We start from the raw sequence: 19543 nt of genomic DNA, 5'->3' as shown, positions 1-19543 counted from the left end.
CTGCTGGCTACACACGGTAGCCCATGGCAACCCACTGCAGCAGGGGCTGCAGCCTATGCTGTCGCTGGCGACTCACAGCAGCCCAGCTCCAGGTTAAGCTGTTTTTCAGCATCTTTGCTGTAGAGGGCAATGTCACTGGCCCTCATATGTGGGATCTGAACCGGGGCCCTCTGGCGTCCCAAGCCAGCTCTTAACCAACGCGCCACTCGGCCGGCCCTGGGCCAACTCTTTCTTACTTTGATAACTAGTCCTTATTTCCAGTCTTACTTTTTTCTAGATATTAATTTTTTAAATTGCTATCACCTGTATAAAAGCAGTAGCTGGTGAATGCAAAGGAGAATGAAATACATATACACACACAAAGAATTTTATCCAGAACAGATGACCATAGAAAAACCTGATTAAATACAAATAACTGGACATTTTGTTGTTGTTGTTCAACAAGGGCTGATTTCTTCTTAGTCCAAATGCTTACCTAATTGTGAAGCTTCCATCAAAGTGGAGAATATATATTTTTTTGGTAATAAGACCATCCCCACACATTATTGTTTGAATTTTTGTGAAATTTCTCTGACTTTCTCCTCATAAATAGCAAGTCTTGCATCAGAACTAAATAAGACATTTTTCCAAAGAGGACTTTAAAATGGCCAACAGGTACATGAAAAGATGCTCAACACCACTAATCATCAGGGAAATGCAAATCAAAACCACAATGAGATATCACCTCACACCTGTTAGAACAGCTACGATCAAGAAGACAAGAGACAATTGTATGCCAACTATAATTATATATACATATAGTCACGGGACATGGTGTAGAGAGTGGGAATGGAGTCAATGGAATTGTAATAGACAAGCATGATATTGGGGGTGGGAGGGTAGTAGATGGGAGGAGGGGGGTTGTTACTTTGTGAGGGTGAAAAGGATAACTATTGCATTGTTCTGTACACCTGAAACAATAAAAAATTAAAAAAAAAAAGAAGACAAGAGACAACAGGTGCTGAAGAAGACATGGTGAAAAGGGAACCCGTGTGCAGTTGGTGGGAATGCAAACTGATCCAACCACTATGGAAAACAATATGGAGGTTCCTCAAAAAATTAAAAATAGGTCTATCATACAATCCAGAAGTTCCACTTCTGGATATATACCCAAAGGAAATGAAAACAGGATTTTGAAGGGATATTTGTGCTCTCATGTCTACTGTACCATTATTCACAATAGCTAAAATATGGAAACAAACTAAATATCCATCAACAAATGAATGAATTAAAAAAAAAATGTGGGGGCCGGCCAAATAGCTCAGTTGGTTAAGAGCTTGCTCAAGAACATGAGCTCTGAGAAATAGGGTCGCCAGTTTGATTCCCACATGGGCCAATGAGCTGCGCCCGAGCTGAGCTGCCACTGAGCTACCAACAGGTGGCAGGATGGCTCAGCTGGTGAGAGCACGAGCTCCTAACAACAAGATTGCCTGTTGGGAGATGGTGGGCTATGCCCACCTGCAACTAAAGACTGAACTCGGCACCTTGAGCTGAGCTGCCGACTGGGTAGCTCAGGGGATACAGCATGTGCTCTCAACAACAAGACTGCCGGTTAGACTCCCGCATGGGATGGTGGCTACGCCCACTGAACACAGCACCTTGAGCTGAGTGGCGTGACTGGACTTGGAGCTGAGCTTGCTGTGCCCTCCACAGCTAAGACTGAAGAGACAACAACCTGGCTGTTCCCCTCTCCCAACTGCCCAATAAAATCTTTAAAAAAAAATAACTGTGGTATATAGACACACTGGAATATTACTCAGCCGTGAGAAAGGAGGACATCCTGCCATTTGCAACAACATAGATGGACCCCAAACACGTTATGCTAAATGAGATAAGTCAGAGAAAAATAAATACTATATGATATCATTTATATGTAGAATCTAACAAAGTCAAACTCATAAAAAACAGAGTAAAATTGTGGTTACCAGGGGATGGAGGTAGGGGGATAAGGTTGATGTTGTTTAAGGGTACAAACTTAAAAGGAGTAATAAATAAGCCACAGAGATCTAATACAGAGTATAATGACTATAGACAACAATATTGTACTATAATTATGTAATGTGATAAATATCACTAAAAAGGCATGCTGTACACCTTAAATTTATATGTTATATGTCAAATTTATACAATTTAAAAAAAGAAAATGAAAAAATAGCAGTCTTATTACTACTACTATTACCTACCATGTATAGAGCACTGCTAATGTGCCAGGCATCATGCTTTATGTATATATTACTAATCTTTTAGACAGTCTTATAGGACAGAGCTTAAGATATCCATTTTGTAGACACCAAGGTTCTCATAACTTAAGTAATTTGCCCAGGAAGCAAACGTCACTACTGTTTGCTCCAAAGCCTGTGCTTTGTCTTTTATGTAACACTGATAAATTAATTCAAACATATGTGTAACGCTCACTCTTCCACGTATCACAGAATCCCTATACTAGTAGAGAATAGTTGTCTTATTGGGGAAGAAAAGACCCAAAGGAGGCATAAAAAGGTTAAGCCATATCAATCAGCTACCCTGCATACAAGTAAGTTTAATTGTTGAAAACTACGAATGGAAAGGCATAAATAAATGGCTGTCAGTCAACTCCTTCATGGACTGTTTTTTCTTAAATCAAGTTGGTTTGAAATCCTCAAGTCCATCTTATTTCAGCTTTTTAAGATCTGGGACAATTTAGGATAGAAACAGAGGGCAGGACAAAGAGAACCAATATTTACTGAGAACTATACCAGGCCTCTTTACTGAATTTTCTCATTTAAGTTTCACACACTGTAAAACAGGGATTATTTCCATTTTACTGATTAGGAAAGGCTCAAAGAAACTGAATAATTTCCTTCAGACCATATAACTAGTGAGGGGCAGAACAACACTTGAAATTAGTTACGTCCAAATTAAAACACTTTCTACAGATTAAGCTAGTTCTATAAGCATAGAAATGCAATCCCAGGTACCTAGATTTCCTTCATAAGTTATAAAATCAGGGGTCTTTTGTAGGTCTCTTCATCCTTTCAGTTTCTCTCTTCTTGCCCCTGGTCATCTTAATTCACACTTATTATCCCAGAAATGGTTTCACTGATTTAAAATTTTTAAAAATTGACTTATTAACATGAGATTTTATCCTATGTACTTAATTACTATGCTACATGATAGAAATTACATAAATCATAAGGAAACGTAAAATTAACTTTATTATAAATTTCAGCTCTTTACAACATTAAATGATTCACAAATCATAGTAAGCAGTCAAGTTTTGACCCATTTACTATGAGTCAAAACTTGACAGCTTCCCATTCTTTCTTGTATCACTAGAAGCCAAATAATAATACACATATACAGCCCTTCACAGTCTGCAAAGAACATTCACTTACTAACCTTGTAAAGCAGGTAACACATCTCACAGATGAAAAGCTCATAGATGCTCACAGAGGTTAAGTGAGTTTTCCAAGGTAACATAAAAGGAAGCTGGTAACCTAATTCTAAAACTCTATTAGCTGCAACAGAATCACATTTTTGAATCTACAACTTCTAAAATACCTGATATATCTATATCTACATCTCTACAACACAGGTAACCCAGATCAATATCAAAATGATAATTAAGTTTGACTTGTCTTGCCAGGAACTTAAGATCCTCTTTTTTTATGTTGGTCATTTCAATGTTATAAACCCTTGTGTTACCATAAAAACGCAAATGCTGTTTACTAGTTTTCAACATTTGGAACCAACCCATGAACAAAGCACATAAGATTTAACTACAGTTTCAAAACAGAATATGTTAGCAACCTCGATAATATAAAACAAAAGATATATTTAACAGGTTGAGAGGTGGATAGAAAGAGAAAATCTGACTCAAGAGACAAGACTGCTATATCCTTATTTTACAAAATGAAGGATCTTTCATATTTGCTGAAATAGGGTAAGAAGCTTAAATATATTATTTGAAGCTACAGTAATGGTCAAAGAAAGATATAGGAATAACATTATATCTTTTTAAAAGTAGGGGAGAGGGAGGGAGGAAGTAGTGATAAATTGTCATATATCATAATAGGAAGTGAAAATGTCTATACAGAGGAAACCATTAGGACTAGAGAAATAGTACAAAATAGAGAATGAGCTATGGTTTTTCCCTACAAATCTTTCTGGACTAACAGATCTTTTAACTATTTGCCTGTATTATTTGCACAAAAATTATTTTTTTTTTCAGAGAAAAGGGATAGATGGATATGTTAAAAAGCAAATAAAAGTTGCTTTTTAAAAATACTATCATTATTACAAATGGTGAGTTGTTATTTGAACTTTTTGTTGAAATTGTACATAGTTCCTTTGTTGAAGATTATCTGTCCATATTTATGTGGGCTTATTTCTGGGCTTTCAATTCTAGTCCATTGGTCTGTGTGTCTGTTTTTCTGCCAATACCATACTGTTTTGATTGTTGTTGCCCTGTAGTACAAGCTGAAGTCAGGGAGTGTGATACCTCCAGTATTATTCTTTTTTCTTAGGATTGCCTTGGCTATTCAGGGTCTTTTGTGGTTCCATACAAATCTGATGATTTTTTGTTCTATTTCTTTAAAAAAGGCCATTGGAATTTTAGTGGGGACTGCATTAAATCTGTATATTGCTTTGGTTAATATGGCCATTTTAACTATGTTGATTCTTCCAATCCATAAACACAGAATGTCTTTCCATTTCTTTGTCTTCTTCAATTTCTTTTAAAAACGTCTTATAGTTTTCAGTGTATAGGACCTTCACATCCTTGGTTAAGTTTATTCCTAGGTGTGCTATTCTTTTTGTTGCAATTGCAAAAGGAATTGTTTGCATTTCTTTTCTGAAATTTCATTGTTAGTATATAGGAATGTAATGGCTTTTTGTACACTGATTTTGTAGCCGGCAACTTTACTGCATTCGTTTGTTTCTAATAGCTTTTTGGTGGAGTCTTTTGGGTTTTCTATATATAGCATCATGTCATCTGCAAAAAGTGACAATTTAACTTCTTCATTCCCAGTTCAGATGCCTTTTATTTCTTTCTCTTGCCTGATCGCTCTGGCTAGGACTTCCAATGCTATGTTAAATAGCAGTGGTGATAGGGGACAACCCCGTCTTGTTCCTGAATGTAGAGCAAAAGGCTTCAGTTTTTCACCATTAATTATGATATTAGCTGAGGGTTTGTCATATATGGCCTTTATTATGTTAAGGTATTTTTCTTCTCTACCCATTTTATTAAGTGTTTTAATCACAAATGGGTGTTGTATCTTATCAAATGCATTTTCTGCATCTATTGATATAATCATACGATTTTTGTCCTTTATTTTGTTTACATGGTGTATCTCACTGATCCATTTGCATATGTTGAACCATTCTAGTGCCTCTGGGATAAATCCCACTTGATTGTGATGTATAATCTTTTTAATGCATTGTTGTTTTTGACATGCCAGAATTTTGTTTAGGATTTTTACATCTGTATTCATCAGAGTATTGGTCTGTAATTGTGTGTGGTGTGTGTGTTATCCATACCAGGTTTTGGTATCAGGGTAATGTTAGCATCATAAAATGAATTAGGGAGTCTCTTCTTCAATATTTTGGAAGAGTTTGAGTAGGACAGGTATTAGATTCTCTTTGAATGTTTGGTAGAATTCACTAGTAAAGCCATCTGGTCCTGGACTTTTGCTTTTGGGAAGGTTTTGGATAGCTGATTGAATTTCCTTACTGTTGATTGGTCTATTTAGATTTTCCAGCTCTTTGTGATTCAGTCTAGGAAAGCTATATGTTTCTAAGAACTTGTCCATTTCTTCTAGGTTATTGAATTTGGTGGCATATAGTCCTTCATAGTATTCTTGGATGATCCTTTTTATTTCTGTGGCATCCATGGTAACTTCTCCGTTTTCATTTCTGATTTTGTTTATTTTTCTCTTTTTATCATAGTGAGTTTAGCCAAGGGTTTCCCAACTTTGTTAATCTTTTCAAAGGACCAGCTCTTTGTTGCATTAACTTTTTTCTATCATCTTTTTGTTCTTTATTTCATTTAGCTCTGCTAATTTTTATTATTTCCTTCCTTCTGATGATTTTGGGTTTCATTTGTTCTTCTTTTTCTAGTTCTTTAAAGTGTAAAGGGAGGTTGTTTATCTGGGATTTTTCTTCTTTCTTGAGGTAGTCCTGTAATGATATAAATTTCCCTCTTATTACTGCTTTCACTGCATCCCAATGTTTTGATGGATTTATCTTCATTCTCATTTGTTTAGATATATCTTTTGAACTCTCCTCTTATTTCTTTTTTGACCCAGTCATTCTTTAAAAGCATGCTGTTTAATCTCCACATATCCATGGTTCTTCCTGCTTTATTTTTGCAGTTGATATCCAACTTCAAAGGCTTGTGATCAGAGAACATGCTTGGTATGATTTCAATCTTCGTAAATTTGCTGAGGCTATTTTATCTCCCAAAATATGGTCTATCCTTGAGAATATTCTATGTATACTAAAAAAGAATGCATAGTCTCATATTCCAGGATGAAGTGCTTTATAAATGTCAACTATGTCCATTTTGTCAAATGTATCATTTAGGGCTGATATTTCCTTATTTATTTTCTGTTTGGATGATCTATCCATAGGTGTCAATGATGTATTCAGGTCCCCTACTATAAATGTGTTTTGGTCAATTTCTCCCTTTAGTTCTGTTACCAGGGAAAAGAAAGCCTCTTCAATAAATGGTGCTGGGAGAATTGGAAAGCCACATGCAAAAGAATGAAACTAGACTGCTATCTGTCACCGTGTACCAAAATGAACTCCAAATGGATCAAAGACCTAAGCATAAGACCTGAAACAATAAACTGCATAGAAGAGAACATAGGTACTAAACTTATGGACCTTGGGTTCAAAGAGGATTTTATGAATTTGACCTTAAAGGCAAGGGAAGTAAAAGCTAAAATAAATGAATGGGGCTATATCAAATTAAAAAGCTTCTGCACAGCAAAAGAAACCATAGACAACATAAAGAGGCAACCAACTGAATGGGAGAAGATATTTGCAAGCTACGCCTCTGATAGGGGCTAACATCCAAAATATATAAGGAACTCACACAACTCAACAAGAAAAAACCAAACAATCCAATTAAAAAGTGGGCAGAGGACCTGAATAGACATTTCTTCAAAAAGGGCATACTGATGGCCATTAGACATATGAAAAGATGCTCAACATCACTAATCATCAGTGAAATGCAAATAAAAACCACAATGAGCTATCACCTCACATCAGTTAGAAGTGTTGGAGAGGCTGTGGAGAAAAAGAAACCCTTATACACTGTTGGTAGGAATGCAGATTGGTGCAGTCACTATGGAAGTCAGTGTGGAGGTTTCTCAAAAAATTAAGAATAGAATTACCATATGACCTAGTAATCCCTCTCCTGGGTATATACCCCCAAAAATCTGAAAACATTTATCCGTAAAGATATATGTGCTCTGATGTTCATTGCAGCTTTATTTAAGGTGGCCAAGACATAGAAACAACCAAAGTGTCCTTGATTGGATAAAGAAGATGTGGTACATATACACAATGGAGTACTACCCTGCATTAAGAAAAAGTGAAATACTGCCATTTGCGACAACATGGATGGATCTTGCAATTATTATACTAAGCGACATAAATCAGACAGAAAAAGTTGAGAACCATATGCCTTCACTGATGTGTGGGATATAAAACTGAAAGCAACAAAGGAATAAGACAAACAAGAAAAAAAAAACAGCTCATAGACACAGACAATAGTTTAGCGGTTACCAGAGGGTAAGGGGGAGGGGGGGTGGTAGAAGAGGGTAAATGGGATTAAATATATGGTGATGGAAGAACTGACTCTGGGTGGTGAACACACAGTGTAATATATAGGTGAAGTATTACAGATTTGTACACTTGAAACCTATCTAATTTTACTAACCATTGTCACCTGAATAAATTTTAATTAAAAAAGAAACAAAGAAGGAAATTGTACATAGTCCTCTAGCATTTCAAACTGGGGCCTAGAACTAGCAATGACGTCTCTGAATGCACTCTTATTAATCAATTTTCAACAGCCTCATAAGTACTCATTGTCTTTCATGAGTAATGCTATTGCAGATGACAGCTATTTCCTGACTCAAACTTCTCACTGTCAGCACAATCTCATGCTAGAAATAATTTAAATGTGTTGAGAAAAGCTGGATAATACCCTCTAATTCCCAACCCATCTAACCTGCCATACTGCAACACACAGACAAAATCATTATTTTTTTCTCTTCTTCCTAAAATTTTCCAGAAATACACACAAGGTGTATTTTAGTAAAATATAGTGCTGGAAAAAGAAGGTCTTGAGATGAAAACTACAAATAAAAGTTAGAAGTAGGGTATGCTTATAGGTGGAACCTAAAAAACAAACAAACCAAAACAGAAACAGACTCAGAGATACACAGAACAAAATGGTGGTTGACAGAGGGGAGGAGGGTGGGAAAATGGGCAAAAGAATTGAAGGGGATTAAGAGGTACAAACTTCGAGTTATAAAATAATTAAGTCACAGGGATGTAATTTATAGCGTATGGAATATAGTCAATAATACTGTAATAGCTTTGCATGGTGACAGAAGGTAACTAGGCTTATCTTAATGATCATTTCATAATGTATATAAATATTGAATCATTATGTTATATACCTGAGACTAATATAATATTGTATGTCAATTATACTCCAAAAGAAAAAAAAGAAGAAAATAAGGTATGTAATTATGTAATAAAAAGAACAGAGAAAATCCAAGATGCTATAATTTAATTAAAAAGCATGCAACCTCTTACAATTTTTCTGGAAGGATGATATAAAAATACATGCATAAAAAATTTTTGCACATATAAGCTAAAATTATATATTATGGAAGTCTACTATTTTCAAACCTAGGTTTCTCTTTTAAAGACTGGGGTTAGTCATCAGCAATTTATTTTTAAAAGATACTTCCTTTTTACACACTAGCAAACTATTTCAATCAATAATACACAGTTGATAATATCAGAAAGTAGGGACTGAATTGGTAGCAACCATGATTCTGTCTGGACTTATAATTAATAAAAATAAAAATCACAGTGCTCAGGAAAAGCACTTAAAAAGCAGGTACAATATTTGGGTATTTCTGAAACAATATTTGTCACAATATCAAAATAACATTGCTTTGTAAATGATATTAATTACATGTCATATTTCTGCCATACAAATGACCTAGAAAGATCTCAAACAATACAACATATGACTGAATCATGAAGAAACAGAAAACCTGAACACCAATAACAAGTAAGGAGATTAAATCAGTAATCAAAAGTCTCCCAACAAATAGAAGTCCAAGAGCAGATAGCTTTCACTGGTGAATGCCACTGACTATTTATAGAATTAATGTCAGTCCTTCTCAAACTCTTCCCCAAAACTGATTAAAAGATATAGTTCCAAAAGCATTTTACAGGGCCAGAATTACTCTGATATGGAAGCCAAAGACAAAGACACTACCAAAACTGAAATTACAGGCCAATACCCCTAATGAACATAGATGCAAAAAATCCTGAACAAAATAAATTCAAGAGCACATTCAAAGGACCATACACTGTGATTAAGTGGGTTTTATTTCTGGGATGCAAGGATGGTTTAACATATGCAAATAAATAAACATGCTATACCATCATAAACAAAATGAAGGATAAAAATCATAAAGATGCAGAAAAAGCATTTGACAAAATTCAACATACTTTCATAATAAAAACTCTCAATAAATTAGGTATAGAAAAAATACACTTCAATATAATAAAGGCCATATATGACAGGCCCAAAGCTAACATCATATGCAACAGAGAAAAGTTGAAAGTGTCCCTTTAAAATCAGGAACAAGAACAGGATGCTCACTCTCACCATCTCTATGCAACATAGTACTAGAAATCCTAGCCACAGCAAATAGGCAATAAAAATAAATTAAAGTTTTCCAATAGGAAAGGAAGAGGTAAAAGTGTCACTATTTGCAGATGACAGAATCCTATATATAGAAACCCCCAAAGACTCCACCAAAAAGCTGTTAGACCTAAATAACAAATTCAGTAAAGTTGCAGGATACCAAATCAATATACAAATATTAGCTGCACTTCTATACACTAACAACTAATTATTTGAAAGAGAAATCAAGGCTGGCCAAGTAGCTCAGTTGGTTAAGAGCTCGCTCAAGAGTGCGAGCTCTGAGCAACAGGGTCACAGGTTCCATTCACGGCCCGAGCTGAACTGCCGCTGAGCTGCCAACAGGTGGCAGGATGGCTCAGCTAAAAAACAAACAAACAAAAAAAAAAACCAAAAAAATTCCATTTAACAAAAATTTAAAAAAAACAAAAAAAGTTAGGAATAAATTTAACCAAGGAGATGAAAGACCTGAAAACTATAAGACACTGGTGAAAGAATTAAAGACAACACAAATAAATGGAAAGATATCCTGTGTTTCTGGATTGGAAGAATTAATATTACTAAAATGTCCATATTACTCCAAGTGATCTATGGATTCAATACAATCTCTATCAAAAGCTCAATGGCAGTTTTCAAAGACTTAGGAAAAAATTATCCTAAAATCCATGAGACCACAAAAGACCCCAAATAGCCAGAGCAATCTTAAGAAAGGAAGGACAAAGCTGGAGGCATCACATTTCCTGATTTCAAACTCTATTACAGCACTACAGTAATCAAAACAGTATAGTACTGTCATAAAAACAGGCACATAGACAGATAAAACAAAATGAGAGAGCCCAGAAATAAACCCACACACATATGGTCAACTAATCTTTGACAAGGCGCCAAAAACATATAATGGGGAAAGGATAGTCTCTTCAATAAATGGTGCTGGGAAAACTGGATAGCCTCATGCAAAGAATGAAACTGGGCCCCTATCTGATACCAGTCACAAAAATAAACTCAAAGCAGGATTAAAGACTCAAATTTAAGACCTGAAACCATGAAACTCTTAGAAGAAAACACAGGGAAAACCTCCCTGACATTGATCTTGGCAATGATTATTTGGATTGGACACCAAAAGCAAAGGCAAAACTAAACAAGCAGGACTACGTTAAACTAAAAAGCTTCTGCACAGCAAAGGAAAACATCAACAAAATGAAAAGGCAATCTACCTAATGGCAGAAAATATTTACAAATCATGTATCTGATAAGGAGTTAATATCCAAAATATATAAAGAACTCACACAACTCAATAACAACAAAACCCCATACAACCTAATTAAAAAATGGGCAGAGGAACTAAATAGACGTTTTTATAAAGGAGACATACAAATGGCCAACAGGTACATGAAAAGGTGCTTGACATCACTATTCATTAGGGAAATGTATATCAAAACCACAAAGAGATATAACCTTACACCTGTAAGAATAAAAAAATCAAGCAATAGCATGAGTTGGTAAAGCTGTGGAGAAAGGGAACTTGTGAACTGTTGGGTGGGAATGTAAATTGGTGCAAGCACAATAGAAATGGTATGCAGGTACCTCAAAAAATTAAAAATAGACTACCATATGATCCAGCAATCCCATTCCTGGGTATATATTCGAAAGACACAAAATCAGTATCTCGAAGAGAAATCTGCACTCTTGTCTTCGTTGCAGCATTATTCACAATAGCCAAGGTATGAAAATAACCTAAGTGTCTGTCAGTGAATGAATGAAGAAAGAAAATGTGGTATATATATACACAATGGAATATTATTCAGCCTTAAAAAATAAAAAAGATGGAAATCCTGACATTTGCGACAATGTGGATGAACCTGAAGGGCATTCTGCTAAGTGAACTAAGTCATACAGAGAAAGACAAATACTGTATGGTATCACTTAAATGTGGAAACAAAACAAACTGAAAACATAGATTTCATTGAAACAGACAGAGTGGTGGTTGACAGGGGCTGAGGGGTGGGGAAAATGGGGAGATGTAGATCAAAGGGTACCAACCTTAAGTCACAAGATAAATAAGTTCTGAGGATCTAATGTACAGTATGGTGACTATAGTTAATAAAAAGTATTGTACACTTAAAATTTACTAAGAGCAAATCTTATGCATTCTCACCACATGCACAAAAGAGTTAACTATGCAAGATGATAAATGTGCCAATTATCTTTATCATGGTAATTATTTCACAATGTATATGTGTATCAAAATACATGGTACACTTTAAATATATACAAGTATATTTGTCAATTACTCCTCAATAGAATTGAAAATATAAATAAAAAAGGAGTACAGAAAGAAAAAAGTCTTTTTAGTAGTTTCAACTGGCAACTTCAGGAGACAAAACAGAACATGCCATTTAGTTTAATAGATTAAGGAAGTTCAAACAGGGAATACCAGATCTGTCTTGAAACATTAGTTGTTTTAACCTCTGGTTTCCTACAAAGTAGACATACAAAAGACCTACTGACAATAAATATATATTTTAAAATGTAAGCCAGGTCAAAAGGAATTTTTTTTTCTTTTTAAAAGAAGGAATGTACATATTTTTGGTCATAAGCAATAAACAGACCTCCCTGAGCATTTTGACAGTCTTCAGGAAGATAGCATAAACTCTCCATTATATACAATTCATTAAAATTTGACATTAACCGGCATTTTAGTATCCACAGTATGCTAAAAAGATAATGCTGAACACTTCAAATTCCTATAATGTTTTTAAATTTCAAAAAGGGACGGAATTATGGTCAGCACAGCTTTAGTATTAGGTGTATTTTATTATTTTATGATGCTTTGACAATTGGTAGGTAATTCATATTAGACTTACATGATGACTCTCTAGAAGGTTGCATTAACTATTTCATTTTCTAACTGCATAGAATAAAAGAGCATACTGCATCAGGAAAACTAAAAAAAAAAAGCCCACTGATTATGTCAGGGCCACCAGTATTGGCTCAAACACTTTAATGCTGGTGTCTTTTCTTAGAATATGAGTAAATAACATAGCTGCTATAACATACCTATTTTATATCTTCTTACATCGCCTTCTGGCTCTTTGTGTTCTAATTAGAGTAGTTAACCAGAAAAAAAAGTGTGGCTAAAAAAATATTTTCAAAAGGCATACTATGAAACTTTATTATAAAACATCTTTGTAATCATATATCAAATTATATATCCACATTCACTGTATTTTTTTAAATTATGTCCTGCATGATAAAATTGATACCACCCCTACTTTGTTTTTTCCTGGAAATTTCACATATACTTTTTCCATTTGCTCATAATAAGAAACCTAAGAGGGAGACAAGGAACCGATAAGCAAGCCTGTTTTACTGACACCTCAAATAGTATATTTCTTATAAGAGGTATTGTAATTTGGTATCTTACATTTGTAATTAAAAAATAATAACAATAATGAAAAGTTATTGCTGGCCAGTATAATGTTACTTCAGATTTTTTTTAAGTTGAAAATATTCCTTGGCTTACCTGCTGCATGTAACAAACTAGCTTCTACTCTGTGGGGAACTCTTGGTGGAATTTTCATAGATGCACGAATCTGGTAAAAACTAAAGCAAAAGTGAAAAAAAAGTCATTTCAAAACATATTTTTAAAATATGCAATGCCCCAATTTCTATATATCTATACTTATTAAAATAATAAAGTTGGTCTGCTTATATCAGTCTCCCATAATATTTACTAATGGTGGAAAACAACATATCAGATCCACAGATCAAATATTAACATGGGATAAAACCTAAAGGGAAACCAGTATATATAAAGATGAATGGGAAATACAGAAGAAATATATATGGTATTTCTTAATTTAAATGAGAGAATGTCATAGCAACCAGAGGAGTTAGTAAGGCATCTAAGAGTTTCACTGCTCAATTTGGTTTATTCGTTTCTCTTTTAAAAGATAATAAAAATAAATTATTCTTAAGCATAATTTGGGAAAATAGAGAATTATAAATGGTTTTAAGAAATTGGCTTCATACTATTAATATAAAAGCCTTCCCACTCAAAGAACAAACCTACTCAGGTGTAACATGTTCTCTCTCTTCTGTACCTGCCTGAAGTTTAGTCACTGCTTAATCAGTTCTTTATTATGTAACAACAATGGTGGCAAAACTAAACACTAAAAATATTTAGAAGAGCAGGAAAAGAGCCATCACTAAACCTCACAGGAAATGTTTCTTCACCTTCCATTTCCATTTAATCCTTATTGGGCTATAATTTCAATGTTATTCAGTAAGGTATTTATCGATGTTATTTTTAAAACATCACAGTAAAATATTGCACAGGAATACTTAATTACTTGATATTTTAAGTTCCTCATTTCAGTATCCTAAGCAGTTATTTGATCTATCAGAAAATAAACTAGTAAAGATATTTTTTATTTCCTAATATCCAAATATAAATTTATCTATATTTATCTATCAAAGCTGGCAATTATTTAACTTAACAGTCAAAATGCAGGCTGGCGTAAAATGGCAGAAGCAGTAAGGACACAATAAGTAGCATAAAGAAAAGATTTAAAAGATAAGAAAAGGTAAATCAGAATACAAAAATGAGTAAATTATATCCTTGAAAATATTCTTAAAAATAAATCAAGCCCTCAATCTAAAAAGAGTAAGCTTCTAATCATTACATTTTTGAAAGATCAGTAACATAATATTCTTCAAAAGTCCTCAATGGATGGAGAAACCAGGTTGTAGAATAACATAAAATAAATAAAAACAGCAATTATACATGTTATATTTATGATTCTGATAATAAAAGGGAGCAATAATTCAATCCTTATATCCAGTTCCAAATCTCCAATTATTTATCAACTATCTCCACTAGGATATGTTAAAGAGACAACCACAGACCCAAAATGGAGTCACTTATATTAAAACTCATGACACGGAACCTAGATTAATACCTGACCATATGCAGTTTCAACCTTCTCTAGGAATGTTATCTGACTTGGTCTGTCTGGAACTTTCTGGTCAGCACCAATGAGGTAATCTGTCAAATAGGCCCTCACTATCCATCAAAGGTAGCTAAGGCAATCTGCCTGATAAGAACCCCTGCCTTCCTTTAAGGGACAGTAGTCTCACCTCAAACAACCCTTTCTTTTCTTTTTTAATAACTTTCTTGTCTCACCCAGTTTCTGACTAATAACGCCTTCCATGTTATACAGCTTTTGGGGTTCCTCCCTACCTGCTAGATGGGATGCTGCCCAATTCATAAATCACTCAATAAAGCCACCTATATCTTTAAATTTACTTGATCAAATTTTTATTCTTTAACAGATATTTCATGTCAAAGTCAACATATCAAAACGAACTAATCTTGAGTCCTATACCAGTCATCCTATTCGACTTCATTACTTATTTCAGTATTATTAATATTGTCAAAGTGAATGTGATTTAAAACTTCAGCATAATCTTTTAAATTTCATATTATTATGAATTTCAAATTTGCAAAAAGTAGAGCAATGAACTGATATTCCCACTGCCTATTTCCAACAATTAAAAAGATTTTGCCATATTTGATTCATCAGTACTGTTTTCTTTGCTGAACTATTTCAAGGTAATCCTAGATATCATGCAAATCCACACCTCTACAAACTATTTTTAATACCTTTTCTGTCTCAGTATCATCCTCCATATAGAGTCAGTCATTAAATTCTACTATTTATTCCCCAAAATGCCTCATAGAAATTAATAAAAACAAAAATCATTTAAAATGTGTGGTAAGTTGACTTAAAAATATTTACAATTTTTTTTGCCCATCCCTGTATTCACACCTCTTGCAATGTAACTTACATTAAAAAGTGGAGTGTAGTTCACCACCCCATAAATCTGGGCCCACTTTATGGCTTGTTTTGGGCAATACAATGTAACAAAGGTGATTACATCCAACCCTAGGTCTTAAAAGGTCTTATATAGTTTCTTTCTCTCTTTGGAAACCTGCCTCCTCTATTAGAATAAGCTGGAAGGTAAAAATGTCATAAGAATAGCAGAGTCCACCCAGGTGAGGCCACTATGCATCAGCTAGCACCTAGCCCACCTACCATTTGACTATAAATTCACAAGTGAGCCCAGCAAAGATTAGTCAAGCCAGCCCAGATCAGCAGAACCATTCAGCTTATTTATAGACTTTTGAGCAGAAAAAAATTTTTATTGTTGTGATGCCACTGAGGCTTTGTGTTGGTTGTTAGCTGCATTATTGTGGCAATACATAATACAGAAATTAGTAACTAACAAAAATTTAAAATATGTGGCATTGATTTTGAGATCAAAGTAACAGTTATAGTTACAGAGGCAAGAAAAATAAAGAGGAAACTATAGAGACTTAAAAAAAGAGTAACCCATGTTAAATAGTGATGAAACTTTCGGTAAATATACCATCAGCAATAACTTAGAAGAAATTAGACAATGTACTTAAGAAACTTTTGTACTCAAGCAAGCTAATCTCCAGGCAGAATGCTGAAAATGTCAACTGGTTGCTCCTAGCTAAGTATAAGATTTTGCAAGAACGAGATAAGCTAAAGAAAGAACTGGTCATTTTACAAGCAGAATCTAGAGGGAACACAGAGGGACTAGGACTTGCTGGGCTGGAAAACAAAACTTTTTCATCTCGTTTCCCTACAGATTTTCAAAATAAAATGCCGCCATGGACAAAGATCAAGTCACGGGGTGTGGTTCTAAGTCCCTTTTTTAAGATCTCTAAAAGAATTAAGGCAGTGTTTAAGTAGACATTCTGTTCGACAAAAGGGCTTTTAGGAAGTTTAAGGGCATGATCCCACAGAATTCTGATCCCCAAATAGTAGTGATTACATCAAAATAGTCATGCCTCAAAAAAACAACAACTGTGGGTAAAGGGTTCAGAGGATGGAATGGACTATATCAGATATATAGAAACCCCATAAAGTTTTAAGTTTTATTGGCCAAGAGCCAGTAGCCTAGACTCCTGGTCTGGCCTTGTAACTTGCTTAGCTAACAGAATGCAGTAGAAGTAAGGAGTGTGCCAATTCATGAGGACTTGCATCCTCTGCTCTCTTTCTTGGACACCCACCTCTACCATGAGAACAAGCCTAGGCTGTCCTGCTGAAGGATGAGAGAACATGTGGAGCAGAGCTGAGCACAGCTGTTTCTATATTTTCAACAACATGGCAAAGCCAAGCCAGAACAAACAAACAAACAAGCAAACAAAAAACAATAAAAAAATCTCTCATTCTACTCTGTTAGTCATAGCTGCTCTACTACCATTCTTAGTGCAGATCTTTAGGTATAAATCTTGAGTTATTGTGAGCCCCTCTAACTTGTTCCCTCTGCTTCTTTTTCTTATACACAACCATCAACTTAATACATCACAATCTTCATCAAGTTGTAAGTGCTTATTTTAATAACAGTGATAATTTCATCCTCACTTGGAAACCATTAATAGCTATTCAAATCCCTAGTATCACCTCTTCTCCAGACATTAAAAGCCCCTCACAAACATAACCTCTCCATTCTTTTTCTTCTGCAATTCTCCTAGAGAATATCCAATCTCCTAAATATTCTTTATTTTTTATTTATTTATTTTTTAAAGATATTTATTGCGGAATTGGGAGATGGGAACAGCGCTGGGGAATTGGGGGAAGGGGAACAGACAAGTTTCCATCCTTTTGTTCTTCTGTCTAGTTGTGGAGAATGTTGCTTCACTGGCCCAAGTTGGCACCATCATTGCGCTCTTCCCTGGCGAGGCATATCAGTCGCTGGCTTCTGGACGGCTGCTCACGGCGGCTGCTGGCCGCTCATGCTGGCTGCTGGCTACACACGGTAGCCCATGGCAACCCACTGCCACAGGGGCTGCAGCCTCCGCCATCACCGGCGACTCAGGGCAGCCCAGCTCCAGGTTGAACTGTTGTTCAGCATCTTAGCTGTAGAGGGCAGTGTCATTGGCCCTCATATGTGGGATCCGAACCGAGGCCCTCTGGTGTCCCAAGCCAGCTCTTAACCAACGCGCCACTCGGCCAGCCCTCCTAAATAGTCTTTAACATGTCCATTCCTATTTCCAAGGCTTGATTCATGCTGCTCTCTCCTACTAAAAAGATCTTTCACTTTATCCTTTGCTTATCCAAGTCTTATCCACACTTTGATCCTATCCTTCCATAATGCCTTTCCTAACATGCTAACCAGAAAGAAGTCTTTTGGTTCTGATTCCTAGCAAACTTCCTACATATACTTAATTAATATTCATCATTTTGTGTTCCTACTTAGGTGTTTTGTGAATATATATTATTTCCCCCACACACTATAAGCTTCAAAAAAAAAATGAGATCTTAACACATTTTCATTAAAGTCCTCTCAATGGGGCCGGCCGAGTGGCGTGGTGGTTAAGAGCTGGCTTGGAATGCCAGAGGGCCCCGGTTCGGATCCCACATATGAGGGCCAGTGACACTGCCCTCTACAGCTAAGATGCTGAACAACAGCTCAACCTGGAGCTAGGCTGCCGTGAGTCGCCGGCAATGGCGTAGGCTGCAGCCCCTGTGGCAGTGGATTGCCATGGGCTATCGTATGTAGCCAGCAGCCAGCGTGAGCGGCCAGCAGCCGCAGTGAGCAGTCGTCCAGAAGGCGGTGACTGATCTGCCTCCCCCGGGAAGAGCGCAATGATGGTGCCAACTTGGGCCAGTGAAGCAACGTCCTCCTCAACTAGACTGAAGAACAAAAGGACAGCAACTTGTCTGTTCCCCTTCCCCGAATTCCCCAGCACTATTTCCATCCCCACAATTCCCCAATAAAAAAAAAAATCTTTAAAGAAAAAAAAGTCCTCTCAATGATCAGTACAAATTTTAAACACGTTAAATATATCCAACACTATCATTATATCCATGTGAATAATTCTCAAATATGTATTTTAAAATAAAATTCTTCTGAGAAGATAATTACTTGAATATACCTCGTTTTCCTTATATATGCTGGAACAAACATATGTAATTAAATTTAAGTGAAAGTTACATATTATCTTATGCAAAATATATAGTATTCACATTAAAATACACACCCTCTCTGAAATAAATCCACATTGTAGAACTTGTTTAGCTCCACGGAGAATTCTACCATTGCTTGAACTTCAGTCATTTTTAGTTTATACTCAGAAGACAAATCTGGTAATAGCACCTTGGTTAAAACAGGAGGAAAAAAATCATGAGAAACACAACAAAAAATGCCACCTTACAAAAACACTAATATTTAAACATATTTGACTATGATATATAGACATAAAAGAAAAATGAAGCAAATTAGTTCAGTGTACTTAATTTAGCCTAATCCAACAAAATAGGACCAGAATTTATACTTACTAAATATACTTACTAATAACATACTTACTAAATAGCACTACTCTGTACTTTAAGATATGTCCTGTAAGAATGTTTTTTCTAAGATTTGTTTCTCTTCATGACATGTATGTGATAAGAAATGATACAGCAAATTGCTAAAAGAAACACTTGACTTTATCTATCATAGATAAAATAGTAACTTTAAAAAAAA

General features: G+C 35.2%; 1 protein-coding gene across 16 annotated transcripts in view; it reads right to left on the bottom strand.

Moving 5' to 3' along the window:
• The window catches only part of FAM135A (family with sequence similarity 135 member A), a 102554-nt gene that overhangs the window by 68370 nt on the left and 14641 nt on the right, over positions 1-19543 (bottom strand). For all 16 annotated transcript variants that reach the window (XM_019663984.1, XM_019663989.1, XM_019663995.1 and 13 more), the window contains 2 exons: positions 19056-19171; positions 13503-13582 (listed from right to left, as the gene is read on the bottom strand). In XM_019663984.1, coding sequence (XP_019519529.1) covers positions 13503-13582; positions 19056-19132 — 157 coding nt within the window. In that variant the 5' untranslated portion in view covers positions 19133-19171. The remainder of the gene's footprint in view (positions 1-13502; positions 13583-19055; positions 19172-19543) is intronic.

This window comes from Hipposideros armiger, unplaced genomic scaffold (genome assembly GCF_001890085.2).
Source record: "Hipposideros armiger isolate ML-2016 unplaced genomic scaffold, ASM189008v1 scaffold_413, whole genome shotgun sequence".
Taxonomy (NCBI): domain Eukaryota; kingdom Metazoa; phylum Chordata; class Mammalia; order Chiroptera; family Hipposideridae; genus Hipposideros; species Hipposideros armiger.
This window is presented reverse-complemented; position numbering and strand designations above follow the sequence as displayed.